This window comes from Eretmochelys imbricata, chromosome 1 (genome assembly GCF_965152235.1).
Source record: "Eretmochelys imbricata isolate rEreImb1 chromosome 1, rEreImb1.hap1, whole genome shotgun sequence".
NCBI classification, from domain to species: domain Eukaryota; kingdom Metazoa; phylum Chordata; order Testudines; family Cheloniidae; genus Eretmochelys; species Eretmochelys imbricata.
Genome location: NC_135572.1, coordinates 314,256,077 through 314,276,445, shown reverse-complemented (window position 1 = coordinate 314,276,445; position 20,369 = coordinate 314,256,077). Strand labels below are relative to the sequence as shown.

At 42.8% G+C, this 20,369-nt stretch overlaps 1 protein-coding gene across 1 annotated transcript in view; it reads left to right on the top strand.

Annotated features, from left to right (window-relative positions):
* Window positions 1-20,369, top strand: part of ANKRD26 (ankyrin repeat domain 26) — a 195,138-nt gene that overhangs the window by 134,963 nt on the left and 39,806 nt on the right. Inside the window, exons 33-37 of the mRNA XM_077834346.1 lie at window positions 3,529-3,663; window positions 11,050-11,162; window positions 11,588-11,729; window positions 17,867-18,157; window positions 19,198-19,433. Of these exons, the coding sequence (XP_077690472.1) occupies window positions 3,529-3,663; window positions 11,050-11,162; window positions 11,588-11,729; window positions 17,867-18,157; window positions 19,198-19,433 (917 nt within the window). The remainder of the gene's footprint in view (window positions 1-3,528; window positions 3,664-11,049; window positions 11,163-11,587; window positions 11,730-17,866; window positions 18,158-19,197; window positions 19,434-20,369) is intronic.

Below are 20,369 nucleotides of genomic sequence, written 5' to 3'. Positions count from 1 at the left end.
TGCTTTTGGAAAGCAGGAAGACTTTCACTAGAGCAGTGGTTCTTAACCGGGGGTGTATGCACCACCTGGGGGTGTGAGATGCCCTTTCTGGGGGTGCGAGACAGGCCAGATTTTTTTAGAAGGTAAATCATCAAAAAGACAAATTAAGCACAGGCACATAAGTACCCTCAAAATGCTTTAATCAAACCTATGTATTTATTAACATTATACATTTTTTAACGATTACTGTAATATACAAACAAAAAATATATCTAGGTTTAAAAAACTGACCTACTTCAACGATTTTGGATAAGGGGTGCGAGAACATATTTTGATTTTTGATAAGGGGTGTAAGAACATATTTTGAGAACCAAAGGGGCACAGGCTGCAGTAAAGGTTAAGAACCACTACACTAGAGCAGCCTACCTGGCTAAATGGACGAGGTTCTCCCACTGGGCGTTGGAGCATACCATCTCTCCAATGCGCTCCTCTTTAAGTCTATCTTAGATTATCTGCTCCATCTTAAGTACCAGGGGCTGGCCCTCTCTTCCATCAGAGTACACCTTGCAGCTATCTCCGCTTTTCACCCACCAATCCAAGGTCAGACATTGTTTTCACATGACATGTTGGTCCGATTCCTGAGAGGCCTTGAGAGACTCTTCCCACTGGCCCAGGCACCTGTCCCACAGTGGGACCTTAACTTGGTTCTTTCTAGGCTCACGGGCCAGTCCTTGGAGCCTGTGGGCTCCTGCTCCATCTCCCACCTGTCATTGAAGGTCGCATTCCCTGTGGCGATAACATGAGATGAGTGTCAGAGCTTAAAGCCCTGACATTGGAGCCATTGTATACGGTGTTCTACAAGAACAAAGTTCAACTGCGACCCCATCCTGCCTTTCTGCTGAAGGTGGTGTCTTCCTTCCATGCTAACCAGGACTTCTTCCTCCCAGTGTTTTGTCTGAAACCACACACCACTAGGGAGGAAAGGAGGTTGCATGCCCTGGACGTCAGACATGCCCTGGCGTTTTACCTGGAGCGTACCAAGCCTTTTTGCAGGTTGACCCAGCTCTTTGTCATGACAGCGGACTGCATGAAGGGCCTTCCGGTGTCATCGCAGAGGATTTCCAACTGGATCACCTCCTGCATCCAGACCTGTTATGAGCTGGCACAGGTCCCACCACCACTGCTGATTGCGAGGGCCCACTCAACCAGAGTTCAGGTGTCTTCGGCGGCCTTCCTGGCACATGTTCCCATCCAGTACTTTTGCAGAGCTGCGACGTGGTCTTCAGTTCACACATTCACGGCGCACTGCACCATCGCTCAGCAAGTCAGAGACGATGTTGGGTTTGGCAGAGGTGTGTTGCAATCTACACGTCTGTGAACTCCTGCCTGCTTCCATTGGCATTGCTTGGGAGTCACCTAATATGGAATGGACATGAGCAAGCACTCAAAGAAGAAAAGACAGTTACCTTTTCCATAACTGGTGGTATTTGAGATGTGTTGCTCATGTCCATTCCATAACCCGCCCTCCTTCCCCACTGTCGGAGTTTCCGGCAAGGAGGAAGGGAGGTGGGGGGAGCTGGTGGCGCCCGTTGTACCGCAGCATTTGCACGCCACTCGAGGGGGCACCAGAGCTGGTCCCCTGTGGATACCACTGAGGGAAAAACTTCTGGCACTGGTGCATGTGGCGAGCACACACACCTAATATGGAATGGACATGAGCAACACATCTCAAAGAACACCAGTTACGGAAAAGGTAACTGTCTGTCTTTTTTCTATTTCTAAGTGGATCAGGAATTGTTGGGGAAGCCTACAATATAAGGAGTTTCTCCTTGCCAAAAAGCAGAGGCATTATTACCATTCAGTCAGTCTACAAGAACTTCGTAAGTAAGTGTAAGGGACCCATGCAAGAAATTTGCAAGTTTACATCATGATCGAGCATCAACAGTTTTACCAGGCTGTCTAAGTTTGACTTCTTTTGATGCAGCCTTTTAGCAGAAGTCTTGTAGGTTGGTGTAGGGCTGACAGGAAATCTGTACATAATATTAAAATTTCTGAGAGTGGTTGGAGTGAATGTTTATATATTTTTGCTTCTAATCATCTAATGCCTGCCTTCTATTAGACATAGAGAAATTTCACCTGCTGATTTTTCTGGAGATATATAATACAGCATGCAATTTCTGTCCACCAGTTCTCCCAGTGTTGCTCTTAGTTTTGTTTCTTGAGTTAACTTTATACTTCATTCTGGAGAGTTGAGTTGGAGTGGGCCGTATTGGTTTGTTCCTCTAATTTATTTGTTACTGTCTCCCAGTCATAAGTAACAAGACTGCGCTCTTGTTATAAATTGTTGGATGGGCTTCTTAAAAGAGAAATTAGCAGATAAAAAGACCAGTACAGTAACTCCTCACTTAATGTCATCCCGGTTAACATTGTTACGTAGCTGACGAATTAGAGAACATGGTCGTTTAAAGTTGCGCAATGCTCCCTTATAATGTTGTTTGGCAGCCACCTGCTTTGTCCACTGCTTGCAGAAAGAGCAGCCTGTTGGAGCTAGCTGGTGGGGGCTTGGAACCAGGGTGGACCAGCAGATCCCCTATCAGCTCCCCTAAGTTCCCTGTGCAGCAACCACCCAGCAGTCTATCAATTGCCAGGCAGTTCAGGTGTCCCTCCCCCTACTGCCGTGTGCTGCTCCTGCTCTCTGCCTTGGAGCTGCTGTTCTGGGAGGGGGAAAGAGGTGTGCTGATGTCAGGGTGGCCCCTTCCTCCCACTCCTGCACCCCACTCCTTTTCCCCATCTCAGCAGAGCAGGGGGGGGCACAACAGGGCTCAGGATGGAGGGAGCTTGCTGGCAGCAGCTGCTGTCTCAGCTTGCTGATCTACTTAAAAAGGCAATGTACTTAGAGTGGGGTCAGCGTACTTAAAGGGGTAATGTGCGTCTCTCTCACACACATGGTCTCTCTCTCTCTCATACATACACGCACACACACACGGTGTGTGTCTCTGTCTGCCATGCTGTGTCTCCTCCCTCCATTCCTGCTGCCTTGTAGCATGTGAGGCTACATTAACAACATGTTAACACTTGAGGGCTCAGCCGAGTTCTAGTTCATCATTTAGCAGTAAGGCATTCCCTGGGAAATATCTCACCCTCTGACTCCACTACCTCAACCAAGCTTCACAATCATCATTGCTGTGTACGGTATTAAATTGTTTGTTTAAAACTTATACTGTGTGTGTATATGTGTGTGTGTGTGTGTATATATGTGTGTGTGTGTGCGTGTGCGTGTGTATATATAGTCTTTTTTCTGGGGAAAAATATTTCCCTGGAACCTAACCCCCGCGTTTACATTCATTCTTATGGGAAAATTGGATTCACTTAACATCGTTTCGCTTAAAGTATCATTTTTCAGGAACATAACTACAAGATAAGTGAGGAGTTACTGTACTGATAATTAGGGCCTTCATATGTGACTAAAATTTCTATAACTTCCAGCCTGACAATAATCTTGACATTTCTTTGTTACATTTTTGTTCTGTGCAAATGCTTACTCTGTAGGTCCAAAAGCAAACCATGCTGTCAATGACTGCAAAAGATACACATAATCTGTGGGAGGAGGAGTTGAAGTCCAGATCCAAACTTGGAGTTCGTCTATCTCAACTTGATAGGGAAAAGGCTGAGATGTTGGAACAAGTAAGTAAAAAAAAAAAAACCCAAATAATTTGTCAGTTTTAGGCTGTATCTGTATTTTAAATAGTTACATTTTCATTTTATGTCACCCTTAGTATCCTGTGAAATTCAAGCTTACGGTGACATACGAATTCTGGAAAGTCAGCTGGCAGGTTTATAACAGAAGGCGGAGAGCCTCTTAAAAATCTGGAAGATTTTGTGTCTCTTGAGGGGTGATGTGGTATATTATATGATGATATGATAGCCAGTAACTGTCAGATTCTCTAAAGCTACAACATATAATAGATCCACTTTCTTGGGTGTATGCTCTTTGTGTTTGCCAAGAAAGTCACATAGCTCTGTAGTTCTACAACCATTGACTTCACTAGTGTGTTTTGTGCACCATTTCTGGAGAGAAACCACAGCAATCCCTTATATATCATCAGCTTTCAGTTTCACTGTATGCAGGAAGACTGGAGGAGCTCCCAGAAAATCTTGATGGCTGTCTCAGCTATACTTCTTAGTTTAAAATAAATAAAAACAAGTTTTCCATTATTAGTACTTTCTGTGCAGGTAAATTTATTAAAAATTACCATAAAAAAATTTCATTTTCCAAAAGTCACTAAACCTTCGAATAACATCAGCCTTGATCCTGGCCAAAACTCAGAAGGTAGCACCTTTATCAACTGGGGTTCCTGTATTTTCTGACTTACCCCGTTCCAGACGCCTTTGTCTTGCCAGTTGCCTGTGAAGCAATAAAAATTGTTACAGCGGTTTTATTGTTCTCAATAAGCATTAAAATGTTTCTTCAACATGACACGCACATCGTGCCACATCCTTAGCTGTCCATCTAAATTGGGACAATTCCATTTTTGTTCCTACCTAAGATTATCCTTCATAGAGTCATCCTGGACTTGGTTCTGGCCAAAATCTTTCTTTCAGGAAAGAGATTCAAGGACATTCACCAATCTGTTTCACTGATTTTAGAACAGCCTCTGTCTCAGTGGGATTCTTCTTGAGATTAATGAGGCTTATGTCCTCTTCCACATATTTACCTATAGCTCATCTGTAAATGAGACCACTGAAATGTTGGTTTATAGCCAAATTCCCTCCAAATGTGTTTTATATGGGAACGTTGTGTATTTTTATGGAAGCCCTCAGGAGTCTCTTTTCAGAGTTGTCAGGCAATGTGCTGCAGTAGCCAGGTAGTAAGATTAGCTTCTGCCTGGGCGGAGACTTCCACCCTCCCTCCTGCTCCTGCCATGGGGTTTTGGGTAACCAGACTCAGGGCTTCAGCCCTCCATTGCTTCAGCCAGGGCGCCCAGGCTCAGGGCTTCCACCCGGTGGCTGCAGCTGGGGTTCAAGGCTACAGCCCCCACGGCTACAGCCAGGACTTATGCACCCAGGCTTGGGGGTTCTGCTCCACAGCTCCAACCACGGCGCCTGGGCTTCAGGCTTCTGCCTCCCACTCTTGCTGGGGCTCTAGGCGCCTGGGTTCGGAGCTTCCACCCCCGCACCCCACTGCTGCCTGGGCTCAGGACACCAGGCTCGGGGCTTCACCCAGCAGCTCCTGCCAAGGCTTGGGCACCCATTTTTCTGTGGGCCCACAAATTGGGAATCATAGAATCATAGAATATCAGAGTTGGAAGGGACCTCAGGAGATCATCTAGTCCAGCCCCCTGCTCAAAGCAGGCACAATCCCCAATATTTTTTTTTTTTTTTGCCCCAGATCCCTAAATGGCCCCTCAAGGATTGAACTCACAACCGTGGGTTTAGCAGGCCAATGCTCAAACCACCGAGGACTCTTACACATAGGTCCGTTGTAGGCAGGGGGGCACTGAAAATGCTATGCCTAGGGGTGCCTAATCTGGCCCTGTGTGTGTGTGTGTGTGTGCCTGGTGCATAGGAGCCAGACTGTTTTCTGCAGCAGTACCTGTTGAGGTGGTGCATGTGCCCTACGCCAACTCATAGCCCCTCCAGAAGCTATGTTGGGAGAGTGGGGATGCCATCACACCCATAATCAGTTCCTTCTCACTGCTCGTGGCCTGAGTCAGAGCGCCTTTTGTAGTTAACCACATGTTTTTTTCTCTGCATAGTCAGTGAGCAGATCTCTGCCTTTTTTGTAAATAGTTACTTAGCAGTTAGTATCCTGTAGTTAGGCTTCCTTTATGATTTTATTTTTGTTTTTAAAGTGTGTAGTACTTGGCTTTCAGTGTTAGGCATCGATGGCATGCAGCACTCACTGAGCTTAAAGCACTGCCTTTCGGGGGTGTCTGTCTCAAATAGTGCCCTCTACATGTGTTGGCTTTTGTGTTTTTGTGAGGGATACGTTAAAGAAAGGTGCAGTATCAGCCATTTTTTCAAGAGAACACAGTTTTCCAGAGATCTGTGCCTCAAGCAACACTTAATGGAACAGGCAGTGAGACTCTTCTCTCCCCAGGGCCCTTATTTGAATACCCTGCCACCTGTACACAGTTCACTACCAAGGCTATAGTGGTTTTTGACAGACCCCTGGACTTGGACTTTCTCCTGGGAGAAAGTGGGGTTGGTCTTCCTCTCTAGGTCTTCCCCAAAAACAAACTCATAAGATATACTGGAACCATTCAAAGAAGGACATGGCTGTAATCACCGTTACGTTGCAGGAGTCCATGGTGAGTCCTGCGAGGGATATGACATAACCCAGAAACTCTTGTCACATTCACATTTTTCTGACTTGGCACAGAGGTGGTTCTGACTAAGCCAGTCTAGAATGATACAGATACAGAGCTCTTGATTTTCAGAGAAAATGAGAATGTCAGCTAAATAGGTGACCATGAACTGATCTGGAATATCCCTAAATACTTCATTCATAAAATGCTAGAAAGTAGCGGGAGCATTACAGAGGCCAAACAGCATAGCCAAATATTCAAAATGGCTGTTTTTCACTCCACGCAGGTCTAATTTTGTAAGGATCCGAGCTAAGTGGAGTCTCTCCAGGAGCTCATTAATAATCCACTCTGATTAGGCCACAACTGGAGTATTGTGTCCAGTTCTGGGCGCCACACTTCAGGAAGGATGTGGACAAATTGGAGAGAGTCCAGAGAAGAGCAACAAAAATGATTAAAGGTCTAGAAAACATGACCTATGAGGGAAGATTGAAAAAATTTGGTTTGTTTAATCTGGAAAAGAGAAGACAGCGCGGGGACATAACAGTTTTCAAGTATGTAAAAGATTGTTATAAGGAGGAGGAAGAAAAATTGTTTTTCTTAACCTCTGAGGATAGGGCAAGAAGCAATGGCCTTAAATTGCAGCAAGGGAGGTTTAGGTTGGACATTAGGAAAAACTTCCTAACTGTCACTGTGGTTAAGCACTGGAATAAATTGCCTAGGGAGGTTGTGAAGATCACTGGAGATTTTTAAGAACAGGTTAGACAAACACCTGTCAGGAATGGTCTAGATAATTAGTCTTGCCACGAGTGCAGGAGACTGGACTAGATGGCCTCTCGAGGTCCCTTCCAGTTCTATGATTCTGTGTTTAATGGCTCTGATGTTTCAGGTTGTCCCCTTGGCTTGGCTCTTTGTTTTGTATTCTGACAGAGTGAGAGGCCAACCTGTTTCAGCGTGGACACTTTCTAGATGGGTTACTTCCTGTATCATAATGACGTACAGTTTAGCAAATACACCTCCTCCACAGGGACTATTGGCCCATTCAGCAAGAGTTCAAGCTACCTCGGTAACTTTTCTGAGAAACACTTCTATATTGGATATCTGTAGGGCTGCTACTTGGTCCTCCGTGGAAGCGTATCTTCACTCATAATTATGCCATCACAACTGCTTCAAGAGCTGCTGCAACTTTAGGAAACCAACATTGCAGTCATTATTTAAGTAGACTCCAAGTCTCACCTCCTAAGAGTACTGTTTACAAGTCATCTGAGTGAAATATGTGTGTGCAACCACGCAAAAAAGAAAAAAGTTACATACCTGTGTTCTAAGGGTTGTCCTTTAGAGATATGGTTGCACACATGTATGCCAGGACCCGCCTTCTATCACATCTGCATTGGAGTCCTGACCCCCCTGTTAGGGGGCTTATTCCTTCACCCACTTACTGCCCTGGTCCTTCTCACATGAACAGAGAGCAACAATACCCGAAGTCCAAAGGTGCAAACAATTTGATGTTTATTGGGGTGAACTTCCAGCAAGCATGATTCCAGTTTCCTTCCTGAGTGTCCCCCTTCCCAGCTCTGACACCACAGAGCCTTACCTGTGTCCCTGTTCCCATTCCCCAAGTTAGCAAAACATGATTCCAATTTCCCCATCCCTATTCCCTGTTCCCATTTCCCCCTTACTTCCTGATTGACTGCAGACTATATAGTAAAACTTGAGTTCTGCTTAGCTATACCTTAACTAATCATTCTACTGAAATTTAACTAACCAATCGTAACATACTGTAACATGATTATGTAACCAATTATATCCCACCACCTTAATTAGTTTGCACCCAGCAAAATTAATTATACAGCAGACAGAAACAATCACAGAACCAGACAGAGATTATACAGACAAACAATAGCAAAGTGGGAACTATAATGACAAAACAATACAGAAGTGAGGATTTCACATCCCAGCTATTGATAAGTGAGTTCTTACCAGACAGGATGCTATCAAACTAAGTTTCCTTTTACATCTTCTAGGCACTTCCCTTTCTCTGGAGGTGATAGGCATTATCAGGACAGGATTGTATTCCTAACAGCCCAATAGCACCTTATTTCAATGTGACTAGTTTGGAATGTGAGGAGGTGACCGGTCGCTTCTCAGCTTATGGCTGCCTCTGTTGCTTAGCCAAAGATCTTTGCCTAAGCACAGGGCCTCAGACTGTCACAGTAAGAGAAGGACCCTACACAGGCAGACAGTGATTTTGATTCTTTCTTTTATACCTCTATAACTAACCAAGTGATAAGAATACAATTAAATTCTTAAAGTATAGGCCTTTACAGACAGGCCTGAATATCGATATCCTAACACCCCCCATATTCAATTGTAAAGGAGCTGAGGGGGTGTTGAGGTGGCACTGCACTTACGTAGCTTCTGGAAGGGTTATGGGGAGATACAGGACACATGCACTGCCCTGGTGGCTACTGCTGCAGAAAACTCTGGGTCCAGCTTGTTGGGCAAGCGAATACCTCAGTGGAATACATATGTGCAACCACATCTGGAAGAACAACAGTTACAACACAGGTATCCATTCTTTCTATTGCCTTGCCATAATTCCAGATGCTGATTTCCTTCAGAAACATAATTTGCTGAGTTTGCCACTTGCATAGGAAACTGCCTGTCTCACATGGGCTACTATGAGTACAAAATGTGGAGCAAGTCTTGCCACATCATATATTCTTTCCTTGAACAACAGAAAGAATTCAGAAATGTTATCAAGGTAGTTGGAAAGTTGCTTGATATTGCAGATACCACAGTAAGAGCAACTGCCTCTGGAACCAGATGCCTACAGTTTATGGATTGCTGCGGCAAGTGTCTGGCCTTCGGAAGTAGGTACAACAGACGCTTAAGGGCCTGCTGCCTCATGATGGAAATCATATTAGGGAGACAATTAAGGCTAATCACACTAATGCCAAGAAAACAAAAGTGACCTGTAGTTCCCTCAAGTCAAGCTTTCCCTTCCTCCATCCATCAGGAAAGTCACAAGTACCACATCAGACTCAAGCAGCACAGTTTTCCAGCTCTCCAAGAGCCTGGCTGGATGAAGAGTAGCAGCTGACTGAAACTGAATCCAGAAGGACAGAGATGGGGCTGATGTCAGAGAGGGACAGAAACTGTTAAGAACTTGCCATCTCCGTAACATCACGCTTCTTTGAGGGTGTCTGCCCTCAGATCGTGGAAATGGTGTACATGTTCATCTGGTCTCCTCATTGAGCTGGATACCTCATTAGCCACAACTATTTTTATTTTTATTTTTTTACCAAAAAAAAATCCTTTTCTCACCTACTGCTGGCCAAAACCTGTTACATTCAGACTAAGCATTTATGCTCTCCAGGCTTGATTACTGGAATATACTTAACTAGGAATGAAACTATTTAAAAAAAAAAAGCACAACATTGATTAGTTCAGAACATAGCAGCCTGCTTACAGAGCCACAGGCCTCCAAGAGTACATCACCATAATGCTCCCCTCTCACTAACTCATTGTAACTACTGGGGACAAATTTAAAATTTCAGCCCTCATCTTCAAAAGCCTCCATGGGATTGACCCATGTTACCTAAGGCACCATCTACATGATCATGACCTCCCCCAATAGTTGTATCCCAGCAGGACCCTGAAAATCTCAACCATGAGTGAGATTAACGTAACAAATGCTAAACTGAGCCCACAAGTATGGGGTAAATTCCTGGAGAGGGCAGCCAATTTCTTGTTCCACTCTAGCTAAGTGACTGTAAACTTACATTGAGAAACCTTATTTGCTTAAGTCTTTTGCCCCTTGGAGGGGCAAAGGATGGTTAGTGAGACTCATAGTAGCTTCTTGATCCAAACAGGAGTCTACTTTGGTGCTAGAGATCTTCCAGAAAGCAACATAGTGCTCAGTCCACACTCGTCCACTAGGCATCACCATTTTGATGGAAGGGACTCCTTGTGCTACATTTTGAAGATTTCAGTGTGGTAATCCCAGAAAATACGTATTTCTGTCACATGATAGTGCCTTCTCTGAGTCTACTGGGTTACTGTTAGATGAAATCCATTAGTCTCTGATGTGGTGAAGTTAAACATAAATTGGCAACTTTTCCCCATGTATTTCCTGAAATACGGATTTCTGTGAAGATCTTCCCTACTCTGGAAAGCCCACTCTATAATCAAGATTTGGGGCTGATAGTCTTGATCTCTTGCTACTGCAGGAGGTGCCAAAATTCCACTGTGACAATTTGATCCCATGTCCTAAGTGAGAACAGAGAAGAAAGTAGCCTATTCATTTCAGCCCATACTGAAGGGATGCAAGACAAAATCTAAATTTGAGATGAGATGAAATATACTTTCTACATCTGGAAGAATAGCAGCTAATGAAAACCCCAGAGTTTTAATATGAGATAATTGGCGATGCAAAAATGTGTCTTAATATGTACATGGACAGCACCTATCACGATGTGAGCAACACTGAAATAAATAATATTTAATAGTAATGAACAGTGAATTAATAAGGTTAACAAGACTTAGCATCAGTTGTATCTGCTTCTTAATTGGCCATGAATGTATGTTTAATAGAGTTTTATGTTAAAAGATCAAAATTTTAAAACAAAGATGTATTCCAGCTTCTCTGTAAAGAATGTGAAGGTCTGCTTCCTGTATGTATCATATATAGCAAGTGAAAACTTCCATTAATACTATATGTAGTAATGTGTATATGTTTGTTTGTTTTTTTTCATTTTGAAAGTTCGAGAGTGAAAGGAAAAAAGTGAAGAAGCTAGTAGAGTTAAAACGATCAGTGGAAGCCCGGCTGGATCAAGAAATGAAGAGAAACAGTGAATTACAAAAAGAATGTAATGGGTACAGTTTTCTCAGCACTTTCAAGAAAATATCAAGTAAACTAAAACGTGACTTTGTTCTGTTTACAAAATTAAACTTTAACTGAAAAATGATTGCACAACTGACCTCACAAATTGCTTGTATAATGCCGAACTTTTAATGTTGTTCACTTTTGTAATTGAGCACCTGTTGCAAAGTGCAGTGAGCAGGTATGTTAAGCCAGGCTGCCATGCAACTCTTCAGGCAGGGAAGGAGAAAAAAGGACCTACACCTACATCCTCATGGGGCAGCCAGAAGTTTGCCCTAAAAATGATTTCTGAGACTGACAGGATGATTCCTCAGATTTGTCTATCAAATATACTTAAAATGGGTTTGAGGGTCTTGGCTATGGTTTCTAAAAATACATAAACAAGTCTGTTTGTCTTTCTACTGTACTTACTATGCAGAATGAAGAAACTTCTAAAAACAGCTAAGAAGAAACTAAAGGAATATGAGAATGGAGAGAGTGTGTCCCAGTTTAGTTTCCAGGGAGAACTGAAGAACAGATATTCTGAAATGGACAATGAAGTTAGTAGATTAAGGACAAAGGTAGGTTCTAATATTTGAAACTCACATAATTCATTCTTCATATATTCCTCTCAGAATTGCTATAAATGTGGTGGCTACATTTTGAGTGGGATTTTTGTTGTTTTTATTCTGGTTAAAGATTGTAAAGAAATAACCATTCTCAGCTCCCCACCCAAAGAGCCTCATGAGATCCTGATGCATCTCACAGGCTCTAAAAGGCACGCAGGAGAAGGATGGGAACACCCACTAAGATAAATGGACTAGTTCACACATCTCAGAGTATTGTTTCAGGTTGTAGTCATCAGATGTTCTCATTCTGCTCAAAAGAACACATTGAAATGAGAGGGTCACTTCAGACCTTTCAGAGACTCCTGTGCTGAAGGAGGATGCGTAGAGAAGCCTTTTCCCTCCATCGTCCCTCTATCCTTCCTGCTTAATGAACTGCGCTTCACAGTGCTCTAAAATTTGCATGCTTGCACTGATTTTCTTGAAATTCGCATTGCTTTGCAGGAATACGTTGTAGGGCTAGTGACCACATTCGGGATCATTTGAGACAGTAGTTCCAGAGATATAAGTTCTGAAAAAGATAGCAGTTTTTCAAAAAGTTACTAGGTAGGCTTTTTTGCGCAGAGCCAGAGATAAAACTGTTGCTGGGATGCAGCTCAAAATGTTCTTAATTGATCGTTATTACCCACGGTAATGGACGGCATCCACTAGATCTTTGGGGAATTTAAGAAAGTGTTTGTTTTTCTTCAATTGCGTACTTGTGCAGTCTGGAAGGATTACAATGTACAGGCCCCAGTAAAGAAGAAACCGTGAAAGGGTTTCAATGCAAGCACTTTATGCTTACCTGGGTAGTTTGAGGGAATGTGCCAATATCATTACACCAGTGAACAGCCCTCCACTGATGTTTCTAGTTCTAATCTTTGTACACCTGTGCAATAAAGATCTAATAACTCACGCTGCTTGCTGCAAGTTGTCTGTTATAATATCGTGTGCTCGTATTTTATGGGGAGGTTTATTGTGAACACAGCTGTCAAGGTTCCCTCCCCACTCTGAACTCTAGGGTACAGATGTGGGGACCCGCATGAAAGACCCCCTAAGCTTATTTCTACCAGCTTCGGCTAAAACTTCCCCAAGGCACAAACTCTTTGTGCTTGGAGGGTACGCTGCCACCACCAAGTGATTTAACAAAGAATTAGGGAAAGGACCAATATCCTCCCAAGCCTTACACCCCCTTTCCTGGGGAGGCTTGAGAATAAACAAGATGAGCACAGACCAGCCTTGGGTTTTTAGGATCCTAAAAACCCGATCAGATTCTTAAAAAACATAACTTTCTTAGAATAACAAAACAAAGATAAAAGAACAACTCTGTAAGATTAGAATGGAAGATAATCTCACAAGCAGTCAGATTCAAAACACAGAGAATTCCTCGAGGCAAAACCTTAAGTTACAGAAAGAAGAAAAAAAAACAGGAATACACATTTCCTCTAGCACAGCAAATTTCACAAGCCAAAAACAAAAGAAAATCTAACACATTTTCTAGCTAGATTACATACTAACTCTATAGGAGTTGGATTGCTTGCCTTCTTGATCTGTCCCCAGCAGAGGCAACACACAGACAGACAGACAAAGCCTTTTCCCCCGCCTCAGATTTGAAAGTATCTTGTCCCCTTATTGGTTCTTTTGGTCAGGTGCCAGCCAGGTTACTGGAGTTTCTTAACCCCTTACAAGTAAGAGGATTTTATAGTACTGTATCAGAGCTTCTTAACCCCTTCGCTTTATATTTATGACAACAGCAGAATAGTCAGTAGCTGATTTAAGCAAAATGTTTATTTTGGGTTGGGAGGAGCTGATGACAGAGGACTTGTGGGTTGGCAAGAAGGACAGACAAGGAGAGGGGTTGCAGTTGCAGAAGGGGTGGGCAGTAGCGTAGCTAGTGGGGGAGCGGGGCAGCAGCTGCTCCTCCACCGAGCAGAAGTGGCGCCTTTTTAATTACTTGGCGCCTTTAAAATTTTTACTCACCTGGCGGCGCTCTGGGTCTTCAGTGGCGGGTCAGGGGGAGCGGAGATTAAAAAAAGGTGCCACCCCCTGGTATTGACCCGGCGGTGCTCCGGGTCTTCAGCAGCACTTCGGCGTCAGGTCCTTCACTCGCTCCGGTCTTCGGCGGCATTGCAGTGGCTAGGGGGTGGGGGGGTCCTCCAGTGCCGAAGACTGGAGTGAGTGAAAGACCCGACGTTGAAGTGCTGCTGAAGACCTGGAGCACTGCCGGGTCAGTACCAGGGGTTGGCGCCTTTTTTTATCTCCGCTCCCCCTGTTTTTTCCACCTGGCTACGCCACCGTAGGCGAGCCTTGCATTGGTTGTTTACAGATTTTTTTTCATTTTACTAGCCTCTGGGGAGGTTAGGGCAAAGGGCTATTTCCTGATCTTGGAGTAGATTAATGTGGTGTTTCCTAAAACACATAGTGGAGAAGTACAGAACTGACAGCACAGGTGACTTGACTGCTAAGGGAAGAGCAATATGTGTTCTGCCAGGGTGCCAATATGTCGATTCTGGGTGATTCCTCATCCACAAGGTTGGGAAGTTTGTGACACAGTATGGAGTACACCACAGTATAGGGATTGCTGATTTGACTGAGTATGCAAACTGCAGGACGGGATATGAACAACTGTCTACATGACTATTAACTCCTATCAACAATGTATCTTTTCCTATTAAAAAACCTGGGAAATCAATTGGCAAAAAACTGTTAAAGGAGTTAAGCTTTGCTTGGTGATATGTTGTCCCCTTGCAGAATGTTGAGTTGAGCAAAACTCAAACTTCTGAAAACCAGGAAATGCACAGTTAAGCCAATGCAATATTTCTGTTCCCTCATTCAGCAATGCCCAATATGTCCTATAAACACACATACCTTTACTCTTCCAACCCAGTAGTTGCTGAAATGTACAAGCTGTTCGCTTTTTTTACAACCCCTTCACTCTCACCCACATGATTTTCATCGAACACTACTGAAAAACAAAAAGGAGAAAAGAAAAGGTTGCCCACGCCACCGTCCCTCTACACTCTTTGAGCAATGCTTCAATATGCATATACTCACTCTGGCCCTTGGCACTATAAGATTGAGGAGGTCCCGGATCCTGGCATATGCTCACACGCTTAGCCAACTCCCCATAAAGAATACCACTGTGCAATATAAGAACTATGGTTTTGTCCTCACTAGCCCTTTTGTCAGTCAGGGGTGTGAAAAAAAACACAACCCAGGCCAACATAAGTTTCACCGACAAAAGCGCCAGTGTGGACTGTGGTATGTCTCTCTTCTGCTGACAGGTACTACGGCTCGTTGGGGGTGGTTTAATTATGCCGGTGGGAGAGCTCTCTCCCATCAGCAAAGAGCCGCTACACAGGAGACCTTACAGCAGCGCAGCTGCACCAGTACAGCTGTAAGATCCATAGTGTAGACATAGCCTATTTCACAGCCTTTTACAACTCCCTTGCACTTACTCACACTGTCACAAGATGGCTGCCCCCTTGCCCCCTCCCCCCCGGGGGTCCCCTGTGTAATACCAGCCTCATATGTTGCGAATATTTTTGTATGTATTGGAAAGAATGTTGGGAAGGGTTAAAGGTATAAATGCGCAACAAAAGGTTTCTTTACAAGCGGTGAAAAGACAGAAGGCGGGGGGGTGGGAAACGGGTTAACTTGATGTTCCAGCTAAACCCGAAAATAAGGAGCTGACACCAGCCCAAGGCCACAACCCACACTCACTCTGCTACCTGCCAAGACAGAAGGGGGGGGAAGTCCACCCCCCACTCCCCAGCCGTAAGAAAGAAGAGTTGTTGAACGAAATGCAGGGGCTGCAAAAAAGACCAAGACAGCAAAGGCCAACAAGGAAAAAACATAACTGTCTCACGGGCCTGAAACCGGTGTGTTTTGGGAAAGCTGAAGAAACCATGGAAGGCCGGTTTAGACTGGTACACAGAGCATGGGGAACAAAGGTCTCTGAAGGAGACGCCCCCAAGAGACCCCAGGACTTAAAAACCTGCCCGGGAGCTGAGGCAAATCGGAGATCAACAGTGGACCCTGGACAACCCGTGCACGGGACAAGAACTGCCATCCACCCCTCCCCCTCTTCTTCTTATGTTACACCCAGGCTTGGCCAGCCTCGGGTAGTGCGGGTGTGAGTATGAAAGTGGGTTAGGGCTTGGGGCACTAATGCTTTCTTCCTTTCTCCAAGTGATGTGGGGAACCCACCCACCCCCCAGCACTCTCTGCTGTTATTTTATTAGTTTATCAATAAAGCTTTAAAAACTCAGTTACTTGGTGTGTTCTGTAATCTCCTCCCCAAACAATCCTGTGGCCTCAGCCTGATCACCTGATGCCTCAGGCAGATTGGTAACAGAAATCTGTCACAACACAATATCATCTCAGCCATCACTTTCACTTAAACATAATTAAAGCATTAGAATCCTCTCATATTGCCCCTCACCACTGACAATGGTCTTTGTAAAAAATGCCCTATGCCTTCCACCATTTAGTGTAGATATGCCTAACACTGTCTGCATGCAAATAGTTCCCATTGGTTGCTGCCATCTCCAGGGGAACAGAGCAGAGGTGATGTGGGCAACCTTCCTCCCCACCCATAGTATTGGATGGAATTCTGTGGGTGAGAGTGAATGTCTTGTAAAAGGAGGTGAAGAGTTTTACATTTCAGCACCTGGGGAGTGGCAGAGTAAAGGTATGTGTGTTAACAGGGTGTATTGGGGCATTGCTGAAAGAAAGCAGAGTTAAGGTTGCATGGACAACCTTAACTGCATTTCCTGGTTTTCAGAAGTTTTGAGATTTGCTCAACTCAACGTTCTGCATGGGGACCACACACCCCAAGCAACCTTAAATCTGCATTAACGTAGGTTTTTGCCATTGAATATACTTGGTTTTGTTCCAGACCATCTTCTTGAGTCTTATTATATGTTAAGGCTCTGATGTCACCTGCCTTTTAGGGATTCCACCATCATATTTTAGGTAAGCAGGCAATGAGGTAGGTCTGTAGGGAGTGGAACTTTTTTCCCCTTGTCAGCTGTCTCAGCCCATCCTGCCCTATTGTTAAAAACCTGAAAATGTGTCCTAGAAGTAGCTTTTATTATCCTTATCAGACTTATATTTAGAAACATTTCCACTGTTCCTAGGTAGGGCCTAACTTACTGCAGTCTGTTCCCATCATTTTATGAGTGTAACTTTGTTGCTAGTGCACTATATTTTAGAAATTAAGTAACTTTTTTAATTATGTGTTTAGTGCTTTGAGTGCCTTCACATCAGAGCATTTTTATAAATAAAATTAATAGTATTTGTATGACTTTGTTGCAGTTAAAATGTAAAAATTATATTTGAACATCAAGGAAGAGGATTTGTATATATTCCCTTCCTTGCAGTTATGTTTATACATATCAGTACAGTTGGAATAAGAAGGTCTGTTTGATACTGTCTACATATTTTTACACAGTATTTATTTTATTTATTTTCCTATTTTCCTTTTTTATGTTAAAAAGGACAAGGAAACCATAAAATATGCAGTAATGACAGAAAAGATTAACAGTTTTTTTTCCAGTGAGTTTTATTCAGGTTTCAGATCCTACTGCAAGATCTCACATTGTCTTTTAAATTCTTATAAGCAAACTACCTTTTGATTTACCACAAATATATTTTATTTCTCTGCTAACATAAAAGGTTTCCTACAATCCAATTTTGCAAGTTTTAAAGGGTTGCATAGCATTTTTGATACATAACAAGGCCCCCTCTCTTATGCTCCTGTTTACTTTAGAGCATATGAATAGTCCCGTGACTTCATTGGGACTACTTACGCATTTAAAGCCAAATACATGGGTAAAATGCTTGTAGGTTTGGGGCCTAAATGATTTTATTTTTTAAAGTATTTCTGGAAACTACTGTATATAGGCTGATAAAGAAGAGAACTTAAGATGTTCTATGAAAAATAATTTAAAAGATCTGCTTTTAGTAAGTTTAGAATGATTTATAATTTTAAATGCAAAATTATGAACTTGTAAAATTATTGTGATTTTTTTCACTGACTTTCATTGAATTTAGAGAAATTTTGAACTCCCTGTTTGATAACTGAGTTTAAACTTTTTCAATGTGTACAGATAGATGAACTTTCCAAAAAGCTGGATATGGAGTCAAAAAAATCTACGCAGTTAGAATCTACAAATCGTGATCTACGAGAACAGTTGTCTTCTATGAAGATACTGCATAAGAATCATGAAAAGCTGGAGAAGAGCAAATGGCAGCTGGAAGGAGAAGTAGCTACTCTCAAACATCAAGTAGAGACTAATATGATGGACCACAGTCAACTAGAACAGTATAAAAGAGAGATTGAAGAACGAGCTAGACAAGAAATAAGACAAAAACTAGAAGAAGTCAATCTATTTTTGCAGGTTAATTTATTTGCTACTTACTGTATGCTGTAAATTGGTACTTTAAGCTTTATATTCCATATTCATTTCCATGTTGAAATTTATATTTTAGGTGCTTTGTTTTCTTCATCAAAGCTAAATGTATAGTATTTCCATATGTTTCCAGTTTGGTAGTTAGGGAACTAGAGATACAGTAGAAGGAAGAAAAAAAATATAAAGAAAAGTAAAATTGAGTACAATCCCTTACAGTAGCACCTGCAGGTCATTCTATCCCAAAGACTGCCCCAGACTGATTTTCCCTCATGACTCATTTTTTACCCTGGAGGGGATGCTCAACTTGCTTACTCTTAGAGGGATTGTATCCTATCACACTGACCAAAGTAGCTTTTGTTCTTTGTATTTCTTTTGCAGAGCTACACTGATTTTCCCTCCTCCCCTCTTCTTTGGAATTCAGTTCATGAGCTTCTGTAGATAAAGATGAACTGAGGGAAGACTAAGGGGATGGATTATTTATATCCTCGGCCAGTAGACTATTTGGGCTCAAAAGATGTGTGTCTACCACCTCACCTACGCCACCCCTTCCCTTCCCCTCACCCCCTCAAGTTATTACTGATGGTTCCATGGTCAGTGACCAGGCATGTTAACTGCTACAGTGTGGTTCTGAACACAGTATGTTGAGAGAACAAAAGTTACAAAATAACCTCCTCTTTTTGACTCCACATTTATTATTTCAATGCTGGAAGTATTATTTACGTGTGTATAGATCACATGGGATTCTGGCTCCAGCAAGGGGATCAGTTTCAATTAGACTATTGTCCAATAAGACTGAAAGTTGTGTAGTGCTAACTTTAATGTAATAGACCCTTAATAAGGGACAGTTTCTTTCTAAGTTGAAATCTTTCTATTGCGTAGTGACTTCAAATGTCTCCTTGTATCGTTGATGGCACGAAGGAAGAGTAGTTCCCTATCAGAATAAGAGTGTACTTATATTGAATATGAGTAACTGTTGGGAAAAAAATCCTCTTTCTTCCAATTTATTAAAGTTGTATTATTTGCTTTAGACGCAGGCAGCCTCCCAAGAGACATTAGAACAAATAAGAACTACTAATAATACTTCACTGAGAAACCAGTTGGAGCACAGAATTAGAGATCTAGAATCTGAACTGGCTAGAATAAAAAACACACAAGAAGACAGTGTCTTTCAAAAACAGTCTACGCAGACAGAACTGGAAAGATACAAAGAACTTTATTTGGAAGAGTTAAAAATTAGAAAATCGCTAGCAAGTAAACTGGATAGGTAAGTCAAAATGTTTATTTTAAAACAAACGGTAAAATAGTATTTTTCCCTTCATTAACTTTCGTCTTAAAATGCCTCACTCCTGGACCTGCTCACCATAATATGCATCAATCCAAGAGCAGTTATCTGTGGATGCAGTAGACTTTCACAAATAACTGGAAGGCTGAGAAACATGAATTCCTGTCAATATTTTATAAGTAGCAGAAATATCATTCGTTTTTATAGAGTATATTATAAAGTTATTTTGATTTTTAACAGGCATGTCTTCTGGCTGGTCTGTAATAATCTGTACTTACAGTAGGCAAGAGAAATTGCAGTTCTTTGAGTAGTGTTCTGTGGGTGCTTCACTTCAGGTGCACTTACATTCCACATGTCTTTGATCAAAGATTTTCATCAGCAATGTCCATTTGGCCAGTACATGCACTGCTGATATCCTCGTGCTCTGCACTGAGGCTATATGAGGCTGCACAGGCAACTGCCTCAGCCTGAGATGGAGCTTAGCATGTCTACATTGTGCCTGCCTCGGGTTCTTGCTGAGTTCATTCTACTGAGTTTATTTAGTTTAGTTAATTTGTAGTAGTAGTACAGTAGTTAGTTACTGGTTATTGAAAGATTATTTTATTGCTTCTGGGAAAATCCTTTCTTTGAGGGGCCTGCCTGGTTCACCGGGGTTCAAATGTTGCCTCACACGGAGAGAAGCTATCCTGATCAGAGATGGACAGTCTAAGTGGGTTCACGGCCGGGAGAGTTGCATGGTCCACAGAAGTGTAACTTCCGGTTAGCCCTCAAATCCAGGGCACAGAAGAACCGGGAACTCAAGCTGTGACTGTTAATGAAGGAGTGCTCCCTTCTCCCCACTTCGGAGCCAAGTCAGGAGAACCCCCGCACCCCATACATCAGTCCCTCTAGTGCCCCTTTGACTTTGATGCAACACTC